A 19,761-nucleotide genomic window follows, 5' to 3' on the forward strand; every position below is an offset into this window, starting at 1 on the left:
CGAAATCTGCATTTTCTACATCTAATATCCAGCCACTCGCACACAGAACCAGAGCGAAAAGAGATGACGTGAGAGAAAAAAGAGGGGGATGTAAAGAGAAGGAGGGCGCAGGGATGAAGGGAGGAAGAGAGAGACGGAGGTTGTTGTTGTTGTTGTTGTTGTCGTCGTTGTGTTTAGACTTGCCGTCTTCCTGCCGCTCTCTCCTCTTTTGTGAAGGCTTCGACTTCATTAGAATTATAATGAACATCAGCGAGGCTTGCTGAAATATTTTTGGCTCCTTGAAAATAAATGAATATACAAGCAAATCAATTCAAATCTGCCCATTATGCCTGTTTTCTGGGTCGGATAAAACCTGCATAATGGGGACACACCACGGGCACAACGGAGCTGTGTGATGCAGGAACAATAACGAGGAGAAATCAGGAGGATCGTTTGTCATCATTCCCAACAACGTATCGTAAAATCAATTTCATATCAACGGGCACGTGACGGCGTATTGACGGATAGGGAGACACATCGGGGGGGTTATGGTCGGTAATGTTAACACTACAGCAGAGTCATGTGGAATGTTGTGTTGTGTTGTGTGTCTGTGTGTGTCTGTGTGTGTCTGTGTGTGTGTGTGGTGTGCGCCCGTGTGTTGGGCTGTCGTGCTTCGCCGGTGTGATGATGTTGCTGTGTAGTGAGACTTGCTAATTGGCTCACCTGTCTCTCAACCATCTGGAGCCTTTCAAAAAAAGTCACACCGAGTTCCCCCGGCTTCACACACGCACACACACACATACACACACACACAGACACACACACACACACACACACACTAACACACACACACACACACACACACACACACACACACACACACACACACACACACACGCAAGCACAGAAGCTTGCATATGTGCAGAAATAGAAAAGGAAAAACATGGAACCGAGCACACGATGAAATGCAATCGAAACAGAGAGACAGATATTTTTCTAAAGACGTTTTTTTCCTCGTCACACTCTTGTCAGTGAACAGATTTCGCTTGCAGAAGTGATTTAATAACCAAAATCATCCCATTGCTTCTTTATTACGAGTATTATAATCAAACAAAAGCCTCGAAATGAACGTGATAGCGATTCATTACGGCCACGATGACTTTTCTCTCTCCGCCGGGTCGACCGTGAGCAGCTTGTGGGAGCGAGCAGCCGATCAGGGCTGAAGGTGCAGTTACAACAAGTCATGTATAATAAATAAATGTTTGTTTTGGAGAAGCACTGGAATGTGAAGAAGAAGAAGAAGACGAAGACGAAGAAGACGACACACCCACGACTCCAGCTCCAACCCCCCCCCCCCCACCCCCCCTCCTCCACCTCAGAGAGCATCAGCTGGAAGAAAAAACACTCCAATATCCCAGAATGCACTGAGGGCATGTGTGTGTGTGTGTGTGTGTGTGTGTGTGTGTTTGTGTGTAAGACGTGGTTCGGAGGAACGTGCTCTCACACCCGCGGTGTCTCAGGCGAAAGGACAACGTGACAAAGTGCGGATTGGAAAGTGTTGGTGCTTCGATTTACGAGCGACAGAACGTCACCGGGACAAATATGTCAGACGCCGATTACCATGGTAACCCCCCGACACTGCCCCCATGTGTAGGCCTATTTAATTATGCGACAAAAATATTTCACCAGCTTGTATATAAATAAATAATAAATGACTTAAAATGAACAATGACATAAAATTATGTTTTGTAATTATTTTTTGTTGCTACAGTTTTCGTAATAAGGAATAAAATATTTAGAAATAATTTAATTAAAAGGTGTTAAAAATGTGTGAGAAATACTAATTAAAAAGTACATTCTATTACATTTTATTGTTATTATTATTATGATAGTTATGGAAGGAGCTGTAATGGCAGTAATAATGACTCTGTAGTGTGAGTCTGTGTGTGTGTGTGTGTGTGTGTGTGTGTGTGTGTGTGTGCACGTGTGTGTAATAGTTTTTTATTCTCTCACTACCCGGTGTGTTCCAGGTCAATGGTCTGAATCACACACACACAGACGTGCGCTCCTCCCGAGCCACTGTGTGTTCACCTGCCACCCGGTGTGTGGACGTGTGTGTCCGTGTGTGTGTGTGTGTGTGTGTGTGTGTGTGTGTGTGTGTGTGTGACACTCAGAGAAAAAGAAAACACTCCTCTGAGAGAGGGGGAGAGAGAGAGAGAGAGAGAACATATGTCTAAACGTTCCTCCAGCTCTCTCTCTCTCTCTCTCTCTCTCTCTCTCTCTCTCTCTCTCTCTCTCTCTCTCTCTCCACACCCCCCCCCCCCCCCAGCCATTAGCAGTCCTTCATAATTCATGTGTTTGGATGAAAAATGGATGAAGAGCGAGCATGACACCGGCACAGTCACTCACAATTAAAAAAAAACCCCAATGAGAATTTCCCTCCCACGTCTCCCTGCTGTGACGGTCGTGACATGAGGCACAACGACAGGCGGCGCTCGGCGGTTCGAAACCCTGCGACCAGGTGGGAAAATGGACGGGGGGTGGTGGGGGGGAGAAAATAAAAAAATACAGACGTGATATTTTGTTGTGCTACAAAGACGCTCTCTTCTCCAGCTGCTTTCAGATCTGCACTGAACTCTGGACGTTTTCCTGAGAGGCCGAATGTGAGAGCACAATAAGTTGCTCTGGAACATTTTTCCAGAAGAATCCAAGCGTCCACGACAGGATGAAGAAGAGGAGCGATACACATCGAAGAAGCCGACGGAGATTTGGAAAGACAAAGGGATTCAAGAGCCTTTGGTCACAAGGGCCGACGCTGAAACAAGTTGTGTTGTTCTTAAAATGTGAAACACAAACTCTGGAAAAGTTGTGGTTGTATGGATGAAATAACGCTTCAAAGACGACGTCAATTAAAAACAAATAAAGATCTGGACTGTGAGATCATCCTAAAAGTCTCAGTCATGTTTTACTTTCTGTATAAAATCCAACTAAAGTTTGGGAGCGTTTCTAGAAAGCGCGACTCCCCGACACCGCGTCTCTTGTCGGACATTTTCTCCTTTCGGGGGGGGGAATGTGCAGCCCAGGAAGGAGCCTCTAACTCTGACGAACTGCCACTGGTGACGAGAGAGAAAACTCCAGTGTCTCCGACTGCAGCGAGCCACATTCTGCCTCATACATATTCAGATGTGGAAATGCCGAGGGAGGCGGGGCCAGGAGCGGCGCGCGGAGCAGCCGCTGTAGCGAGGGACCGCTGTTGTCATGTGGCAACCGGGGAGGCAATAACGGACGCAGCGTACCGGGACGCCACATTGTGTGAATCCCTGTAATTATAGTCTCTGCTGTCTGTGCGTCTGGCTCTGTAAACAGGAAGTGTGTGTGACTGTGTGTTTATGTATATGTGTGTGTGTGCATCTGTGCGTCTCGCACACACACCTGCAGCCCTCGTGCCAGAGAGGAACTTGAGGCCTTTAGAGAGCTGTTGTATCTGTTCCACTTGTGAGCTGATGCTATTCACACACTAATCAACGCTTGTTTACGCCAATTTGTGTAATTTTTCATTTCGTATGAGGACGGTACGTGCGTGAGCGTGCGTGAGCGTGCGTGAGCGTGCGTGAGCGTTCCGTCCTTCCTGTCTCGCGAGGTCATGTCAGAGCCAATAGTGGGTTTTCGGCTCATAATGACCAATGCTGAAAGGCATCTGTGGCACCATGCACGCTAATTATCAGCTGTGTGCCTTCAAAGAACATTATCAGCACAAAGACCTGCAATTATACTCTCACTCGCAGACACACACTCACACAGAGAGAGACACACACAGGCACAGACACACACACAGATCTACACACTATCCCTTCACACCCTTTATCATCCCTGTTTCCGGCATCAACTCTTCCTCCTACTCCTCCTCCCTCCTCTTTACTCATGATTGCCGCTGTCTTCATTTTTAAAACTCCACTCCGTCCTTCCCTCCTTTTTTTTTTACCCCTCTTCCTCCTCTTCTCTGCTCCCTCACACTCTCCCCCCCTCTTCTGCTCCATCCCTCCTCCATCATTCCAGCCTGTCTTCGTTTCCTGCCGTCGTTGTCTTCCCCTCGTCCTCCCAAATCATACCCTCTCCTCCCTCTCAGCTCTCTTGTTTCCACTTTTCCCATTTGTTTCTCCCCATCTCCTCCTCCTCCTCTTCCTCCTCCTCCTCCTTCTCCTCCTCCTCCCTCTCGCAGCTCCTCTTCCTCCTCTTGGCCCAAAACAGACGCTTAAATAACGAGCTGGGTGTCAGTCAAACCGCCAGAGAGCTTCATTAGAGGAGGAGAGCACACAGGATCAAATTATACGCCCAGTTCTCTTTTGTGTGATTGTGTGTAAGTGTACGTGCGATGGTGTGTATTTGTGTTTGCAGGGGATTGTGGGGGGTCGGCGGTGGTGATGGCGGCGGCGGCGGGCGAAGGCAGAGAGGAAGTAAACACACGTTCCAGAATGACGCAGCTGTGTGGTGGATTAGCATGTTACACACACCGTGCATGTGTGTGTCTGTGTGTGTGTGTGTGTGTGTGTGTGTGTGAGCTCATGCGACAGTCACAGCCTCGCCTATTTTCTCCAATCAGACAGAAAAACAAAAGCAAAGTATTTTGCCTAATTATTCACAGCCACAGTCGTCGCCTGTTTCTTCTCCTCCCGTGTTTCGCTTTATCGGCGCCGGCGTCTCCTGCTCTGCTGGATCTTGTTTGTGATCAGACGCTGCACACACCAGGTGAAGCTGCAGTCGGATTCTGTTCAGGGGGCGTTATTATTAAAAAAAAAATACAAATCCTTCAATTCTCTTATGAGAAAATTATGCAAACTTTTTCCAAAAATCCGAAGTGACAGCGCAAAACAAGAATTCCTCTCTTTTCCCTCCTGCACAGCCAAAGCACTGAGCAGTTAATTAGAGATTAAACCGATTAAAACCACAATAAATAAAAAATAAAAAAAGCTCAAGTTAAATTCTGACTTACAGGGAAGGACGCCATCAGTGGTCGGTTATGATCCGGCACATTAAAAACGCATATTCTTTACATTAACGTGGAGAATGTTCCGAATGCACTGAGGGTTTGTTAAATGGATTTCTTACTTTCCAGCGAGACATTAGATTCACTTCATTTCACCGCGGAAATAAAAGAAAAGCAGCTCGGAGACTTAACACTGGCTCCACACAGGAAATCCATCACCGCCAAACGTTTCGTCACCTCGTGGTTGTTTTGGTTTGGTTTGAATGGTTTTGAAAGACGCCCCGGTGACATCCTGCTCTGCACGCTACGCATCACACCGCCGAACAACCACGTGAGACCATGAACCCACTGTGGTTTTACTCAGATGCAACAACACTTCATTCAAAAAAAAAAAACCCACTGGAGAATAAAACTCATCTCGACAACTGCTCGGAGAAGAGCACGCACTCCACCGACCTACTCAGCCGCGGCGAGAGGAAACCGCCGCCACTCAAAAAGCAAAAAAATAAATCAAACCCTGTTCTTATGTGAAGTGCGTGTTTTAAAGGGGGGGGAAATAAAATAAAAACCAAATAACACTCTAACGGTTAATAACCATATTTACACACACTGATGTATGTTTCTGTGTGGTGTTATAATTATTCACGAGTGTTTCTTTGAGACGTGGAATAGATCGTACAGGTGGTAAAAGTGTTTCCCATCCAGCGCTTCTCCTCGGCGGTGGAAGAAATCGAAGGGGACATTGATGATTTTCAGGACAGGATATTCGTCCTTTTTCCTGTTAACTCTGCCTCAGATGAGAAATAGGTGCTGCTATTTTAAGACCGGCCCTTATTTAAACCTTCTTCTCCCCTCCTGCCCTCCCCTCGCTTGATCTGCCGCTCTGTCGCCGAAGGGTTTAGTTTAATGACCCTCCTCGGCCGCGGATCTGAGCCTCGTCACATCTCTCCCTTCCAATTTCCCCTTTCTCTCTCCCTTTATTCCTTCTCGCTCTTAACCCGGCACCTCGTCTCATCTGCGTCCCGTCTGTCTGCGTTATCCCGTCCAGCAACACCGCCGACACCAGCAGTCAGACTCTGGCCAGAAGCCTGGAGACACACTGCGTGCCTCATTGAGAACCAGGCCGGGGGGACGAGAGGGGAGGAGAGAGAGAGAGGGGTGGGGGTGGGAGAATAAAAGATGTAGAACTGTACCTTTGTATCGGTCCAGAGAGGTCGCTGGCGTCCTGCCTGCAAGTCAAGAAGAAAGAGAGATTCGTGAAAAACTGTTTAAAAATCATTTACTTGATAAAATAAAGTCCAAAAAAGTGAAAAGAACATCATGTACGTAATAAAAGTTTCAGTGTCGGAGCTGGAATTGAAACAAAGGACGAAATAAAAACCTGAATTCTGGAATATTACGCAGATGATGCTCTACTGGTAGAATAAATATATCTTCAATCACTGGAATGGACACAAAGAGTTTTCTGAGCAGCAGCGACAGTAAAGAGAAATCTGTTTTCTGGTCTTTCTTAATAATAGTTCATTCTAGGGTTAACAGTTTTGGTTAAGTTAAGTGCGTCGTTAAGGTTTGAGGACCATTATCGTCATGGTTACGATAAAGACGAGCAATTAAGGTTGTTCTTCGTTTTCGAGGAACAACAACGACGTCTGATCCGTCTGAAACACGAGACAAACAGTCTCCTGTGTGAAAGTCCTGTGTTTTGTCTGGAAATATGATTCCGGCAAAACAAAACAAAACACACACACACACACGCACGCACACACACAGACACACACCTACTAAAAACAGTGAGCCATCCAAATAGTAAATTGGTCCGTCCTTGGGAACAGTGGAGTGGTTCGTTCCAGTGGGTTTTCTCCATAATTCCCTGCTGCTTTTACTCCTTCTCTCTCCTTCCCATTTTGTTTTATCCTTTTTTCAGTTCCTCTTCCACTGCATGTAAATAAATTGGTCCCCAGGCCCCACCACTAGACACTGTGTGTGTGTGTGTGTGTGTGTGTGTGTGTGTGTGTGTGTGTGTATGCTGCATTGAGTCAAATACACACACAAACACACACACGTGCACAAAACCCTCCAGAGCTAAGAGTTGCACCAAATTAGTCTGAGTTTTATGTCACAGAGGTAAATAAAATAATAATGAAATAACAATGCAGTCATTAATAACAAGTGTGTGTGTAAGAGATGGTGAGAGGGCAAGTGTGTGTGTGTGTGTGTGTGTGTGTGTGTGTGTGTGTGTGTGTGTGTGCAAGTGTGTGCATGTTATGATGAAATGACGGGAAAAAACTCCTTGCTCCTCCTCAACACAGTGGCCAATCACTGCTATCACCGCTCTTTGCATTTCAAAGACACACTCTTGTCTGTTTCATCTCCGACCGCAGAACGCTCATCCTGTTATCCTGCTACACACATACACACACACACACACACACACACACACACTCACACACACACACACACTCACATACACAGACACGCACACACACACACGATAGCCACCTCCGCTTCAGTCCATTTTCCCAATGCCATGAATTATGAAAGAGGGTAAATGGAACATCAAACACACTCTGCTCGCACTCACGGGTTTACACATCACACACACAGCCACAAAACTCTGATAAAGTGCTACACATAAAAAAAAAAAAAACTGTGCTACACACACGCCAGCGCTCATATTCCCTGAATCTACACACATATAAACACGCAAAACGTTTACACTCCATGGTTCTTATTACTTATTAACTGGCATTATACTGCGGCACATTAAATGTCCGCTGCAGATTACACGAGCCGTTTTTTTTAAAGATGCTAATAAAACTACATTAAAGTCACTTTATGGTTCCGACTCAGTCACACAACCCAGAGCGGCGCTCATGCAGCCGATACGAGTCGAGGATGATGAAATGTGGTGAATCCAGAGCCTCGGGATCTGAGATTCAAAACACGAATTTCACTAAACTTTAAAAAAAAAAACTTTGCCGGATGTATGTCTGGAATCTGACCTACAAAATGTTTACTGTCATGCAAAGTGAGGAACTCGTCTTTCTTCCGGGCCGCGAGGATGAAATAACATGTCTCGCTCCTCGCCCGTTTCACGTGACGCAAGAGGACATCGAGATGACGATAGTGTCGGGAAAGTTCCCAAAGGAAAAATGGAGCTGCGCGGAGAACGTATGGATTCATGAAGTTTTATTGTGACTTTTAAAAATTGAATGTTTGTCTTTAAAATGGAGGCAATAGTGGCGTCTGATACTTGACCTTCTAAATGTAATTATCAGGCTCAACTCGATCAACTAAATCAGACCGAAGGGCGTCAAACTGTGTCTCTGTTGCTAGGCGACATTGGGGCGGGACCAGCTGGTGACGCAAATCACAGAAATCCTCCTCAGACGAGACCGTCTCATCTTCGGTTCTGTGATCTGCATGCTCCTCTGAGTTCACATCTATCAATAGAAACCGCAGATGTTCTCCTCGAAGCCTAAACGATGTATTTTAAATCCTTGGAGATCTTTAACTTTTCATCGACAAAATGGAGCTTCATGTGGAGATAATAATTTCCTACATTTCCAAGTTTCACAGTTTTCACAGACATTTATTCATGTGTAAATATCGTTATTGCTTAAGAAACCTGACTATTACCATCTCAGACAGTATTTTAACCTTTCAACACTTTCATCAAAGCGACCAGAAACAGTTTAAAACAAAGAGCTTTCAAGTTCGGTTCCTGGCGTATCAATTGCCCCTCGTTGGACGGCACAAGCCGACCAGATTTGGGCCTGAACTGATCCCAGATATGGAAGCAGATGGGAAACCAGCGTCCAGGTGGAGCGGAGCCAGACTTGCGGTTCGCGGCCGACAGCTTTTTGGCGGCGCGCATGAACCCGTGCACAAACTCCTGCCGGCCTCTCGCCGCTGCAGGCCTGGCAGAGACGTAAAACGAAGCTGAAAACGTGAGGGACTCCTCGGGCGGCGGTGCCAGCGCCCGACGCGAAGACGGAGCAGGTGGCGGGACCCGGCGAGGACCGCGGGCGGATTTGGACACATTGTGATTAACAGAAGATCTGACACGAACACACACATACACACACTCTGCGTTAGTACGACATGAAGGGGACACTACGAGCCAGCTGTCACTGCACCTCGGAACAGCTTTTAAAGTCACCCCCCCCTCCAGCCTCCGCCTTTCTGCCACCACTAAGTAAAATGGAGTCGAACAGGAATCTCCTCATGGCAACAATATCCACGTTTAATAAACACATATTTTCCTCTGTATGGGATTTTTCTATAATATATATTGATTTTGTGATGTGATTTTTTGAGCGGTAAAATTATTATTTCAGATAAAAGAGCAGAGTGAGAAGTCTTAAAAACCTAAAACTCTTCAAAACAGACGTTTGTTTGACTTGTTGTTTAATTTTTATCAATTAAATAAATTAAAGTTTATAAATATTATTATTATTGTTATTATTGTGCACGTAAAAAAACTGAATCACTGATTTAAACCAAATGACAAAAGACCAAATTACAAATTTCAAGCTTTAATGCACGTTTCCGATCAAGTTAGATAATTTTCATTATTGATTTAATCTGTTGATTTTGAATTAATTGATCTATTATTATTTTTAATATGACAGAATTTCTTTCTTGTTTTATCTGAGAGAAAAGCTACAAAAATATATTAAACTTACATGAATCAAATGCCCGTTGTTGTTTAACTGGATAAGATAATTTAAGGATTTGTGTGTCGTTAAAATGTGTTTGAAATAGATAAACGTCTCCATCTCGGTTCCTCTTTGTCTCCCACTGCGTTCTTCTCCCCTCCCTCATCCTCCTCTTCCTCTCAGCGTCCCATCTGTGTCACTCTCACACTCTCTCCCTCTCTCTCTCTCTCTCTCCCTCTCTCTCTCGTTCCTAACACTTCTCTCCTTCTCACCTGCCATCCCGCCTTTCACATACACACAACCCGCTTCGCATTCCGTACCCACAAATCCCCGACCAATCAACACACTCAGACACACACACATCTCGATAAATACATTCACACACTTGACTTTCACACCCTCCCAACAATTCCCACCTCCTCCTCCGTCTCAGTCTTATCTACATCACAGGTGTGTGTGTGTGTGTGTGTGTGTGTGCGTTCAGTGTCATTCTGCCTAATTGTGCCAACTCTTAAGATGATGTCAGATGTGGGCTGTTGGCCCGCCTCCAGAAGGATCTACACACTCCCATTGGAGGACGAGTCTCTGAGACGGCCGTGCCAAAGCGCTGCGGGGGGTTGACACCAGCGAGCGGCCGTTTCATTAATCATCATCTGACTGATGCTGCGTTCATGGTGTGTTGGAGAAGATGCGACTCGGAGTCACTCGCACGTTAATAAAACCGATGACTCTGTACTTTTGCTCCAAAAAAGGTGAATGAACAGCTCCTGACGGACGTGAAGCAGCGTGTTCAGCCGCGATTCAACACAACCGTTCTTTGTTCATACTGTTTTGTGCGACTCTGCATTTTAGAAGACGTGCACAACGCAGAGTTAGGACAGAGCATACATGGAAAAGTAGTATTGCTCCCTATGTGTGTGTGTGTGTGTGTGTGTTTGTGTATTTGCAGTTAGAGAAGTGAGCTGAGTGGTGAGGTTAGGTTAGGGTGGTTAAAGTGTGTCAGGCCTCATTTACAACTTGATATTCAAAAGGGAACTAGTTACACACACACACACACACACACACACACACACACACACTTGATGCTGTGTGTGTGTGTGTGCGTGTGTGACCACTGCAAATTGTCCAACATCCTCGAGTCATTGAAAGCAGAGACTCCTGGATCATCCATCATGCCTCTGGGAGAAGAGAGGAGACCTCCCCCCTTTTTGTCTCTCCCTCCTTCCTCCTCCCCCTCTTTAATAATAACCCCCCCCCCCCCCTTTCTCTTCCCCCCCATTTAATAAGAGCGCAACAGATCAGCTCCATTAGCCCAGACCTCCTCACACATGCAAATGAGGCCGGCGTTATGGAGGCACGCACCATGCATTAGTGATGCCGCCCCCCCCACCAACCCAACCCGTGCTCTCAACACAATAAACTCTGTGTGTGTGTGTGTGTGTGTCAGAGAGTGGTGCACGTGTGTGTCGTGTTACAACAGTGGTTAAATTGAGATGCATTAAGGTTTTGATTGAGGCGACGGATATGATGCCGGCGCTCGGAGCCGAGAGCGAGGCCATCACCAGGTGGCCGGATGATAAGATCGTGCAAAGGGAACATGGGAGAGGACCAAGGCTGGAGGAGGGATAATTACACGTGTGAAGTAAGACTAGATTAGAACAGATTCAACGTAGAAAGTCATGATTGTTGTTTTATTTTTCCACTCGTCTTAAAGGCCTCCACTCCACTCGTATAACCTCTGGTGAGACGCAAGATTATAAACTGCTAGAAAATCGATGGGTTTAATAAAAAGGGAAACAGACTCACAGTCTAACAGAGACAGGAAAGCAGGGGATCCAAGCTAAACAGAGAGAAACCCAGGAACCGAAGTGACGAGCGCGGAGCAACGACAGAGCTAATTGGACCCAGGTGATGTTAATCAGAGGGGAGCAGCCAATCACAGGAGCAGGAGGCAGGACTGAGACACACAAGGCCAATCAAAGGAGAGAACTGAGCAGCATTCATGTTTGGATATTATTCTTACTTTGTTTAATCGTATTCAACACAGATTTTCCTGCAGTTGTTGAAGTTGTGAGTCCGACTCGTGAGGTTAAAGGTCACAGATGAACCACAACAGAGTTCCCAGTATCTCTGCCTCCACTGTTTCCCAGAGCCTCATTACAAAGCTCAAAGTCCAAACCCCATGTTTTATATATAGACTCAAAGAGGAATTCAACACAGCTAATTCCCAAAAAGTTCATAGAAGCACTTAGAGTCCTTCAGAGGAGCAGATCTGATGCAGCCGAATGGAACTGAACATATTTACAATGAAGTGAGCTTCGATGTTTTAAGTTTAAACACGAAACTGCACAGAAACGTCTCGTGTTTCTGACACTGCAGACGCCACAGAGGATTCGCGTGGAGGTCGACAGGTTCTGCAGAGCGTGAGGCTTCGAACGCCACAGTCCGCAGTTTTCATCTCACGCCGACATGTGTTGACAACGAAGACAGCGACCTTTCCTTGACCTTAAGTATGTAGATTCCGCTCCATAAGGTAAACGGAGCCTGTCCAGAAAAGTGACATCTGCAGGAGGATGAAGATAAACGCTGCGGAGCAGAAAGAAACGCTGCCGACCGGTTTATCGTCAGATTTAACTCTGAGTTACTACCTGGAAATGCAGCGATGAAAAGTTTTAAATATGATGCTACGTCTCCTTCTAAGTAGTTCAACGTGCTTTGTGGATACGTTGGTGATCCCAGATGTTTGTGGTCAGAAACAAAAACAGAAAACGTTGAAGCTAAAAAAAAACTGCAGAATAAAGTTCAAGTGTAAATGTATGTTTCACTGTCGAGTTTCTGAAAACACCTGCAGAGGCACTTGTTAGATTAATCAGCGGACGAGAGGATTGAATGGCTGCATCAACGAGAGGTGAAGAGGTGGACGAGGGGTTTGAATCACGATCCGGGGGAAAACAATAGGACGTTAAAAACTGTATGAATGGAAAGATATTTAGGAGTTTGAATGTAACAAGTGTTCTCTTTTGCCGGCGGGGCGTGTGGCGCTCGGGTCTCCTTTGTGAAGGTGTTGACAAAGAGACTAATAGGGAACCTCAATCACGTCCCGTTACCTTGTTAGCATTGACGGATGTGCACAATAATTGAGCTGAAATGATGGTTTGTCATAATTGGAAATAATTACGGCCCTTTTGTGGTCGACGCTGTTCCGTCTGAATCGTTCATTAGCAGATTCAATAGCGGGACCTTGCTTTTGTCCACTCGAGCGACGGGAATCTGTCATGTCCCCATCCGCCCTCGTGTCGCTGCTCTTTCAAAACTACGATGAATAAACTTCACTTCCCCCTAAACAGTCATCGCCCGGCAGCCGGTCGGCGGTTACTTAGCGCCAAAGGCCCCGGTGACAAGGTGCCTCATAAAAGGCCACCATATCAGATCTATTGCTGCCCAATGTGAATGTGAACTGATAAAAAAAAAAAAGAAGCCGGGGAATAAATCAATATCATGAATGCCAGAGTCTTGAGCTACCCCTCAGATTGGGGGGTGGCTCAGACGGCGAAATGTCAACCGCTAATCTCTTTAATAGTCTGATATTACATTTTAATCCCAGTCTGATTCCTTCACTCTTTCTTTCGGGGGGGGCGACGTGCCGATGCCTGTCAAGGATTGAGGGGAGGAGTAAATAGAGAGAGAGAGAGAGAGAGAGAGAGAGAATCAGGTGTATTAAAAGAGGAGAAAGGAGCAGAAGGTGGAAGAAAAGGAGGAGGGGGAGGTGGTAGAGGGGGAGAAAGGGTTGGTTTATGGAGCGTCGTGGCACGCTGCCATTTCAAGTCTGAATTTACAGTGCGGGGTGATGGACTGTGAGAGAGCGAGAGGCAATAAAGTGATGTCGATGAGAACCGAGGACAAATTGATATGATCATAACATGTCACATTAAAGACAGGCCTGCCATCCATCAACATGATAAAAGGCCTCCTTCATTCTAACGCTAACACCACCGCCATTGATCTCAATGCCTCACTTAGCCGACCGCTAACCATTTATGATAACTATCATTATCCAGTTATGGGGAATGGCGACGATCTATCAGCGCTAGCGTAGCTGACGAGTTCACGACGTAAGAGATAACACCGGCTAAGGAAATTAGGTAGAGAAGAGAATTATCTCCCTCAATTATGTCATAACATAAAGTCGTGGTGATGAAACGAGGAAAGTGGGAGGGGACGCGATGTAAAGAGCCACGGAGAAAAGTCAACTCGAGGAGGGAGAGCACACTCAAACCCGGAGAAGCAAAGTCCTCATTACTATGAGTTATTTTTCGTTAGCAGAAGAGGAGAGCGGGGGGGGAGGGGGGGGAGAAGCAGCATCGACGATAACGCCAAACATGCTTTTAAATCACCCTTGAGCAAATCAGTAAATCAATATCAATTAGGCTGTTAAAGAGCCCAAATGGACAACTGGCTTTGTTTTAACTAATGAAGTCTGTGGAGAATCCAATCAGTCCTGCCCCCCCCCATCCCCCCCCCCCCCCCCACCTCACTCTCCGCTGCCACCCTCACTTCTCATTACCACCATGACAACGTGGGGAAAGAAAATCCACACAGACAGATCCTCACTGTAAACACCAGCTCAGAGGCAGTTAGTGCTGTGGATTTTAAAAACCATGATTTATGTCGGCGTTAGCGATTTCTTTAAGGAAAGAAAAAAAAAATCCCACACCGGCCGGCCGGCGCCTCTAATTGACCTTTAATATGATGGATATTATGCAGTTTGATTGAATATTGATCGACACGGTTTCAGGTTTCACCGCTACGAGGCATCGACGTGCGTTTCCCCGTCTCCGCCGACAAATCATGACTATCGATGGAAGTGAGAGGTAATCTAGTGCCGAGAAATTAGCTCGTGTTATTACCTCCGTTTGTTTTACAGCAGGATCAGAAACAAACTACCGGACGGATTTACATGAAACTTGGTGGAGAGATGAGAAAGAAGTTATTAAACTTTACTTCCTTCAACATTGTGAGATGGGACGTTGTTGTTTGACGTTTTCATCAGTTTCCAAACAGAATAATTCATGGATCTTGATGATAAAACATCAGGGAACTGTTGGTGGAGGCATTAAAATGATCTTTTTTCAGATTTTTACTGCTGATCGCCTGCCAATGTTAGAGTGAACATGTCAGGAGGGGTCATTGCGTCCAGTGCAGAGTGTGGACCCCCGACCCGATCCCGTAGGGACAAGTCCGGCCTGGTTTGGGGCAAAGACTTTGAAATGATATTCCCGTCGGGTCAGGAATACAAACAGAATGTAGTTCAGCAAAGAAATACTTTTGTATGATTAAGACAAACAAGGCACAATAAGTTATTGAAGTATTGGAGGTGCTGTGACCCCTGTTGCCACGGAAGTTAACATGAAATCCAGTGGAGATGCTCCCAAAAACGTTAGAATCCCAAACATAACTTCTCCAATGTGAGGATTCGCTTCCTCTAAACTAGGTGAATTAGTTAAAGCTAACCAGGCGGTTGGCTGAGTAAATTGTTACCGATGAAATCTGTGCAAAATCCGATGATTCCTGCCCCCGACCACAGCTCCTCATTACCGCCACGCCAACCCACCCTAACGTGTTGAGTTATCCTTTAACTGCATGCACCTAAAATAACGTTAAAATAAGTTGTTGAAGTTTGCGACGACTTGGATAGTTTTCGCTAAGCGAGACACACACAAACACGCACACACACACCCACAGACACACACACACACACACCATCCCTGGCAGGCATCGTGCGGCGAGGCAGCTCAGGGTTGCCATATCATTTTAAACATCCATCAGCTCAGCAGAGATATCATATTAGCTCCTCATCTGCATACAGCGCAGACAGAATGACAAACGAGAGAAAGAGGGGGGAGAGAGAGAGAGAGAGAGAGAGAGAGAGAGAGAGAGAGAGAGAGAGAGAGAGAGAGGGAGAGGAGGAGAGAGAGAGCGCTCCCTCTCCTCCTCTCCCTCGCTGCATCTCTTACATTCGCCGCCTTTCACCCCTCCGCTCCCCTCTTTGCTCCCCTCTATCTCCTTATCCCTCCCTTCTCACCTCCTAAATTGGATCACCACCGCCGGCAGTGCGAGTGTGAAAGTGTGTGCGCGCATTGTTGCGGTGTAATCACATCTTTTAAATGGAAAAGGGGATGAATCTCAGGAGGAACGATGACCACTGGACCCATATCTGACTCGCCAGTCCCCCCACTGGCGGTCTTTGTAGCTCTGTGTGCTCCATCACACTCGCTTTCACGGAGCAATCTAAGACTCCCGCGGAAAACTCCTCTGCCTCACGCCTCCTGAGCCATTTCACTCCCAAACTGTCGGCCCCGCAACTCCACAGACTTTTTTTAAAAATCTTGTGCTGACGTGGTTTCATACTTTCCCGTCCAAAAGTTTTTCACGGTGTTCTCATTTTCTCTGCACGACCACCGGGTTATTAAAATCTTAACCCAATGATCCTGGCTGATAGGAGAAGGGGTAAACAGGAAATCTAATAATAAAACAATCACACCCTTTGCTTGTCTGATCGAGTGGCGCATCCGTTCAGTTGTTAAACTCCACTAAAACCCCAGTTAATATGATTTTAGGGAGTAAACAGTCTATTTCCAGTCGTCTGTAATGGCTCTTTATTATTACTGTGTTAAGTTGTGCCACTTAGAAATGACCCATTAGTCTTCACCTCTATCTCAAGGCCTAAAAATAGCCACAGAATTGATTCAAAGGCGCCGTTACAAACCCTCCAAAGACGCCACGTACATCACTTCTCACGGTGGGTTGTTTTCCCAGAATGCAGCGTTTTTTGGCACTGGGAGCGATCGCAAACTCTCGCTTTTTAATTGTTTGTTTTTAATATATGTAGCCTCGACTCCCTGGGAAGCAGTAGCGAAGATGAAATAAAGGAAACGGGGCTAGAAATTGAGTTCGCAAACGGTGTTGACTCTGTGTTTAAACACACCAGCGGACCGTCGGGCCTTTGGCAAGAACACAAAAACCTGTGAGAGCACAAGCTACAAAGATATCTTCTCTTTGTAGAGATGCCGCACACATGTGTTTTTTTTTTGAGCCGTAAACTAAATTATATGACTTTTCTTTGATGAAATACATTAAAGCTGGATTTAATATGTCATTATTTATTAACAAATTTATAAAAATAGGGGTTGAACAAACCTAGAGTTTCAATCCATTTCAGATAAAAGTTATCGGGGGGCGAAGTTTCACTTTAAACACATCTATTTATTGTTTACTTGATTCTAACAGTTTTTTCTGCAACTGTTTTATTTATTTTTTTTACCTTGTGTGAAGCATTTTTTTTGCTCAATTTTTAATAAACGCTTTGAGACACAACACTATTAAAACTCATAAAGTACAGTCTCTAAATTCTCTCTCCCCCCCCTCTGCTTTCTCAATCTCTCTCGACGGGCCTCCCCCCCCCTCTCGACGGGCCTCCCCCCCCCCCCACACATGGTAAGAGTAAAAACAGGGGGGTGAGGACGTGCGTCACTCTTCACCCCCAAGACAGACACATCGCAGCACTTGAGAGTGGAAAGGCAATATCATAGAAAACTAGAACAATACTCAGGAAAACACTGGTACACAACACTGCGACAATGTGTCTGAATGCAGCAACACAACAAGGGGGAGAGGGAGAGAGAGGGAGAGAGGGAGGGAGAGAGGGAGGGAGAGAAAGAGAGAGGGGGATGAATGCAGTAGTATCCTCAGATCTGAAGGCAAATCCCCCTTGGTGTTAGTTCTGCTCGAGCGGCTGGCGCTGACACATGAATATTTCATACTGTTGATGTTTAAATCCCATCATTTGTGATGTGGCGTGTGAGCGTGAGTGGAGATTCATTGGAATAAGGAAGAAGAGGAATGTGTGTGTGTGTGTGTGTGTTGATCTATAATGCATAGTTTCAGTAAGTTCACTTGTGATATAGTCTATTGCATCTGTATTTCAGGGCTGTGAAAGAAGTGGACGTGCGCGCGCTGTGTTTCCAGTGCATGTGAGCCTTGAAGCGCAGATTGCCTTGTGTTAGCTCATCCATATGCAACTCGGGGCCGGGGACACACCAAGCCACGGCGACGCCCGTATAGCGCGTCCATACATTGACATGCAGAGGAGTCGTTTACCCAGCTGCACTCTCTCCACGCGGGTCAACGCAGACGCCATAAAGCCAATTAGTCACCAGTTTCTTTTCCAGAGCAACGGGAACACGGACGCCCCTGATTCCCGCGTAGGGGCGCACGGAGGCCTGACACCAACAGATTGTTAGATCATCCCTGACGGTCGGGGGCTGAACATCACCCGTAGCTTAACCGCTGGGTCTTATCGGCGCCGCTTATCAGAGGCTGAGTCGGCATCAGTGGCAGAGGCTGTCGGAGAGAGGGAGCCGGTGGTCAGCATCCCCGGCTTCAGGGCCAGAGATGTCAACAGACCCAGAGCTGAAATCAGTTTTAAGATATTCACTATGTGTTGCTTAAAGGAGATTTTTCTTTCCTCTAGTGTCACAGTCTGCAGTAAAGTGAACTCCTTTCCTTTATATTAAACCCTGAAGGTCTTCAAACTCCTCGGCACTCGTTCAGCTGATGCTTCCGGATCATCTTTGCATATTGCACGATTAGAGCATAGAACAAACCTTTATTTAAATGTGTGGAGGTGCGTTGGACACTGTTGTGATCCGTAGCCATTGGAGCTGTGGCAGCTGAGAAGGTCATTCTCTGCAACATGTGCAGTGCTTAGTCGTTTACATTGAAACCAAAGGTTAGGACGTATGTAACCTCGACATCTTGATGGCTAAAACATTTTTTCTTTGAATCAAACTATTGCCTCTGATCCCGAATATACAAATAGAAAAAATCAATATTCAGACATTGAGTGTTTGTGTCATCAGTGGAAGTTACAAACTATAAAAATGTACGTAATAGAAACAGGCATCAATGACACTAGCTGCTTTAACTTCATAGTAAGTATATATATTTTATATTATAGTGTCGAATAAAATTATTGTATTGTACAAAATACAACCTCATTTCTAGTGCTACTACTTCTTGACGCAATAAAGTTTAAAAAAATGACCAAAAAAAACCATGTAATATAATAAGTAATCACATTACTTATATAACACAAGTTATAAGGTGCTTTAGAAAAGAAAAGAAAGTGTGTTTGAAGTTGTATTTTATATCCATCCATTTGTTTTAGTGGTCTTGTTTCAGTTGAATCACTGGTGATGTACCTACCAATTAGCCAAACAATTTGCTTTTATGAGTGGATTATGGTTCTATTGATGGAGCCGTTCATCTTCCCACTTGTGTCTCTCTGGGCCTCAGTCCCCCCCGCCCCCCCCCCCAAGCTCCACCACTCTGTCTTTTTTATTTTTCCTTCCAGGTGAGCAACACGATCAAACCAGGACTCTCCATTCCGACTTCCAAACGCACCATTTCCCCGCTAATAGAGTGTGCTCGGGAAATGACTAATCGAATCGGAGCTACCTGGAAAATTAATTTAACCATTATGTTCTTCCAAAATTGTAACAGGGAGGTTCCGGCAACCTTGTGTAGTGCCGCCGCCGCCGCCGCCGCCGCCGCCGCCGCCGCAGGGGAAAGTAAACAATTAGAGAATCAGTGACTAATGAATTCTGTGATTAACGAGTGTGTCGGCAGTAAATCTCGACAAGACTGACACACACGTGCGAGCACATATGTACGAACAGTTACACACTCGGAGTGAGGCGCCGCTTATCTACACCCGGCGTTCACGGTTGAAGTGAAATATTCCGCGTCGCTTCCAAATTCCCTTTTTTTCCCCTCCAACCGCCAAACATCCCTACCCTGCATGGTTAAGTGAAATAGCTGGCATATCCACTCTCAGATTGAGGCCGATAGCACGTGTAAGCTCCGGGTGAGTGTGAGTGTGCTTACATGTAGAATGCAAGCGAGCGAGTGAGACGCAGGCTAAGTTGGAGAGTGTGTATATGTGTGTGTGTGTGTGTGGGGGGGGGGGGGGGGGGGGTGAGACGTGAGATAAGGCCAATATGGTTTTGTATTACAGTCTCAGATAAAGAAAGCGAGTGGCGAGGGGAAGATAGCGGAGCGCCTCCGAGGTGATGGCAC

At 45.9% G+C, this 19,761-nt stretch overlaps 1 protein-coding gene across 3 annotated transcripts in view; it reads right to left on the reverse strand.

Moving 5' to 3' along the window:
- The window catches only part of celf2 (cugbp, Elav-like family member 2), a 169,884-nt gene that overhangs the window by 126,526 nt on the left and 23,597 nt on the right, over window positions 1-19,761 (reverse strand). For all 3 annotated transcript variants that reach the window (XM_034577944.1, XM_034577952.1, XM_034577950.1), the window contains exon 2: window positions 6,157-6,192. In XM_034577944.1, coding sequence (XP_034433835.1) covers window positions 6,157-6,192 — 36 coding nt within the window. The remainder of the gene's footprint in view (window positions 1-6,156; window positions 6,193-19,761) is intronic.

Source organism: Hippoglossus hippoglossus, chromosome 23 (assembly GCF_009819705.1).
Source record: "Hippoglossus hippoglossus isolate fHipHip1 chromosome 23, fHipHip1.pri, whole genome shotgun sequence".
Taxonomy (NCBI): Eukaryota; Metazoa; Chordata; class Actinopteri; order Pleuronectiformes; family Pleuronectidae; genus Hippoglossus; species Hippoglossus hippoglossus.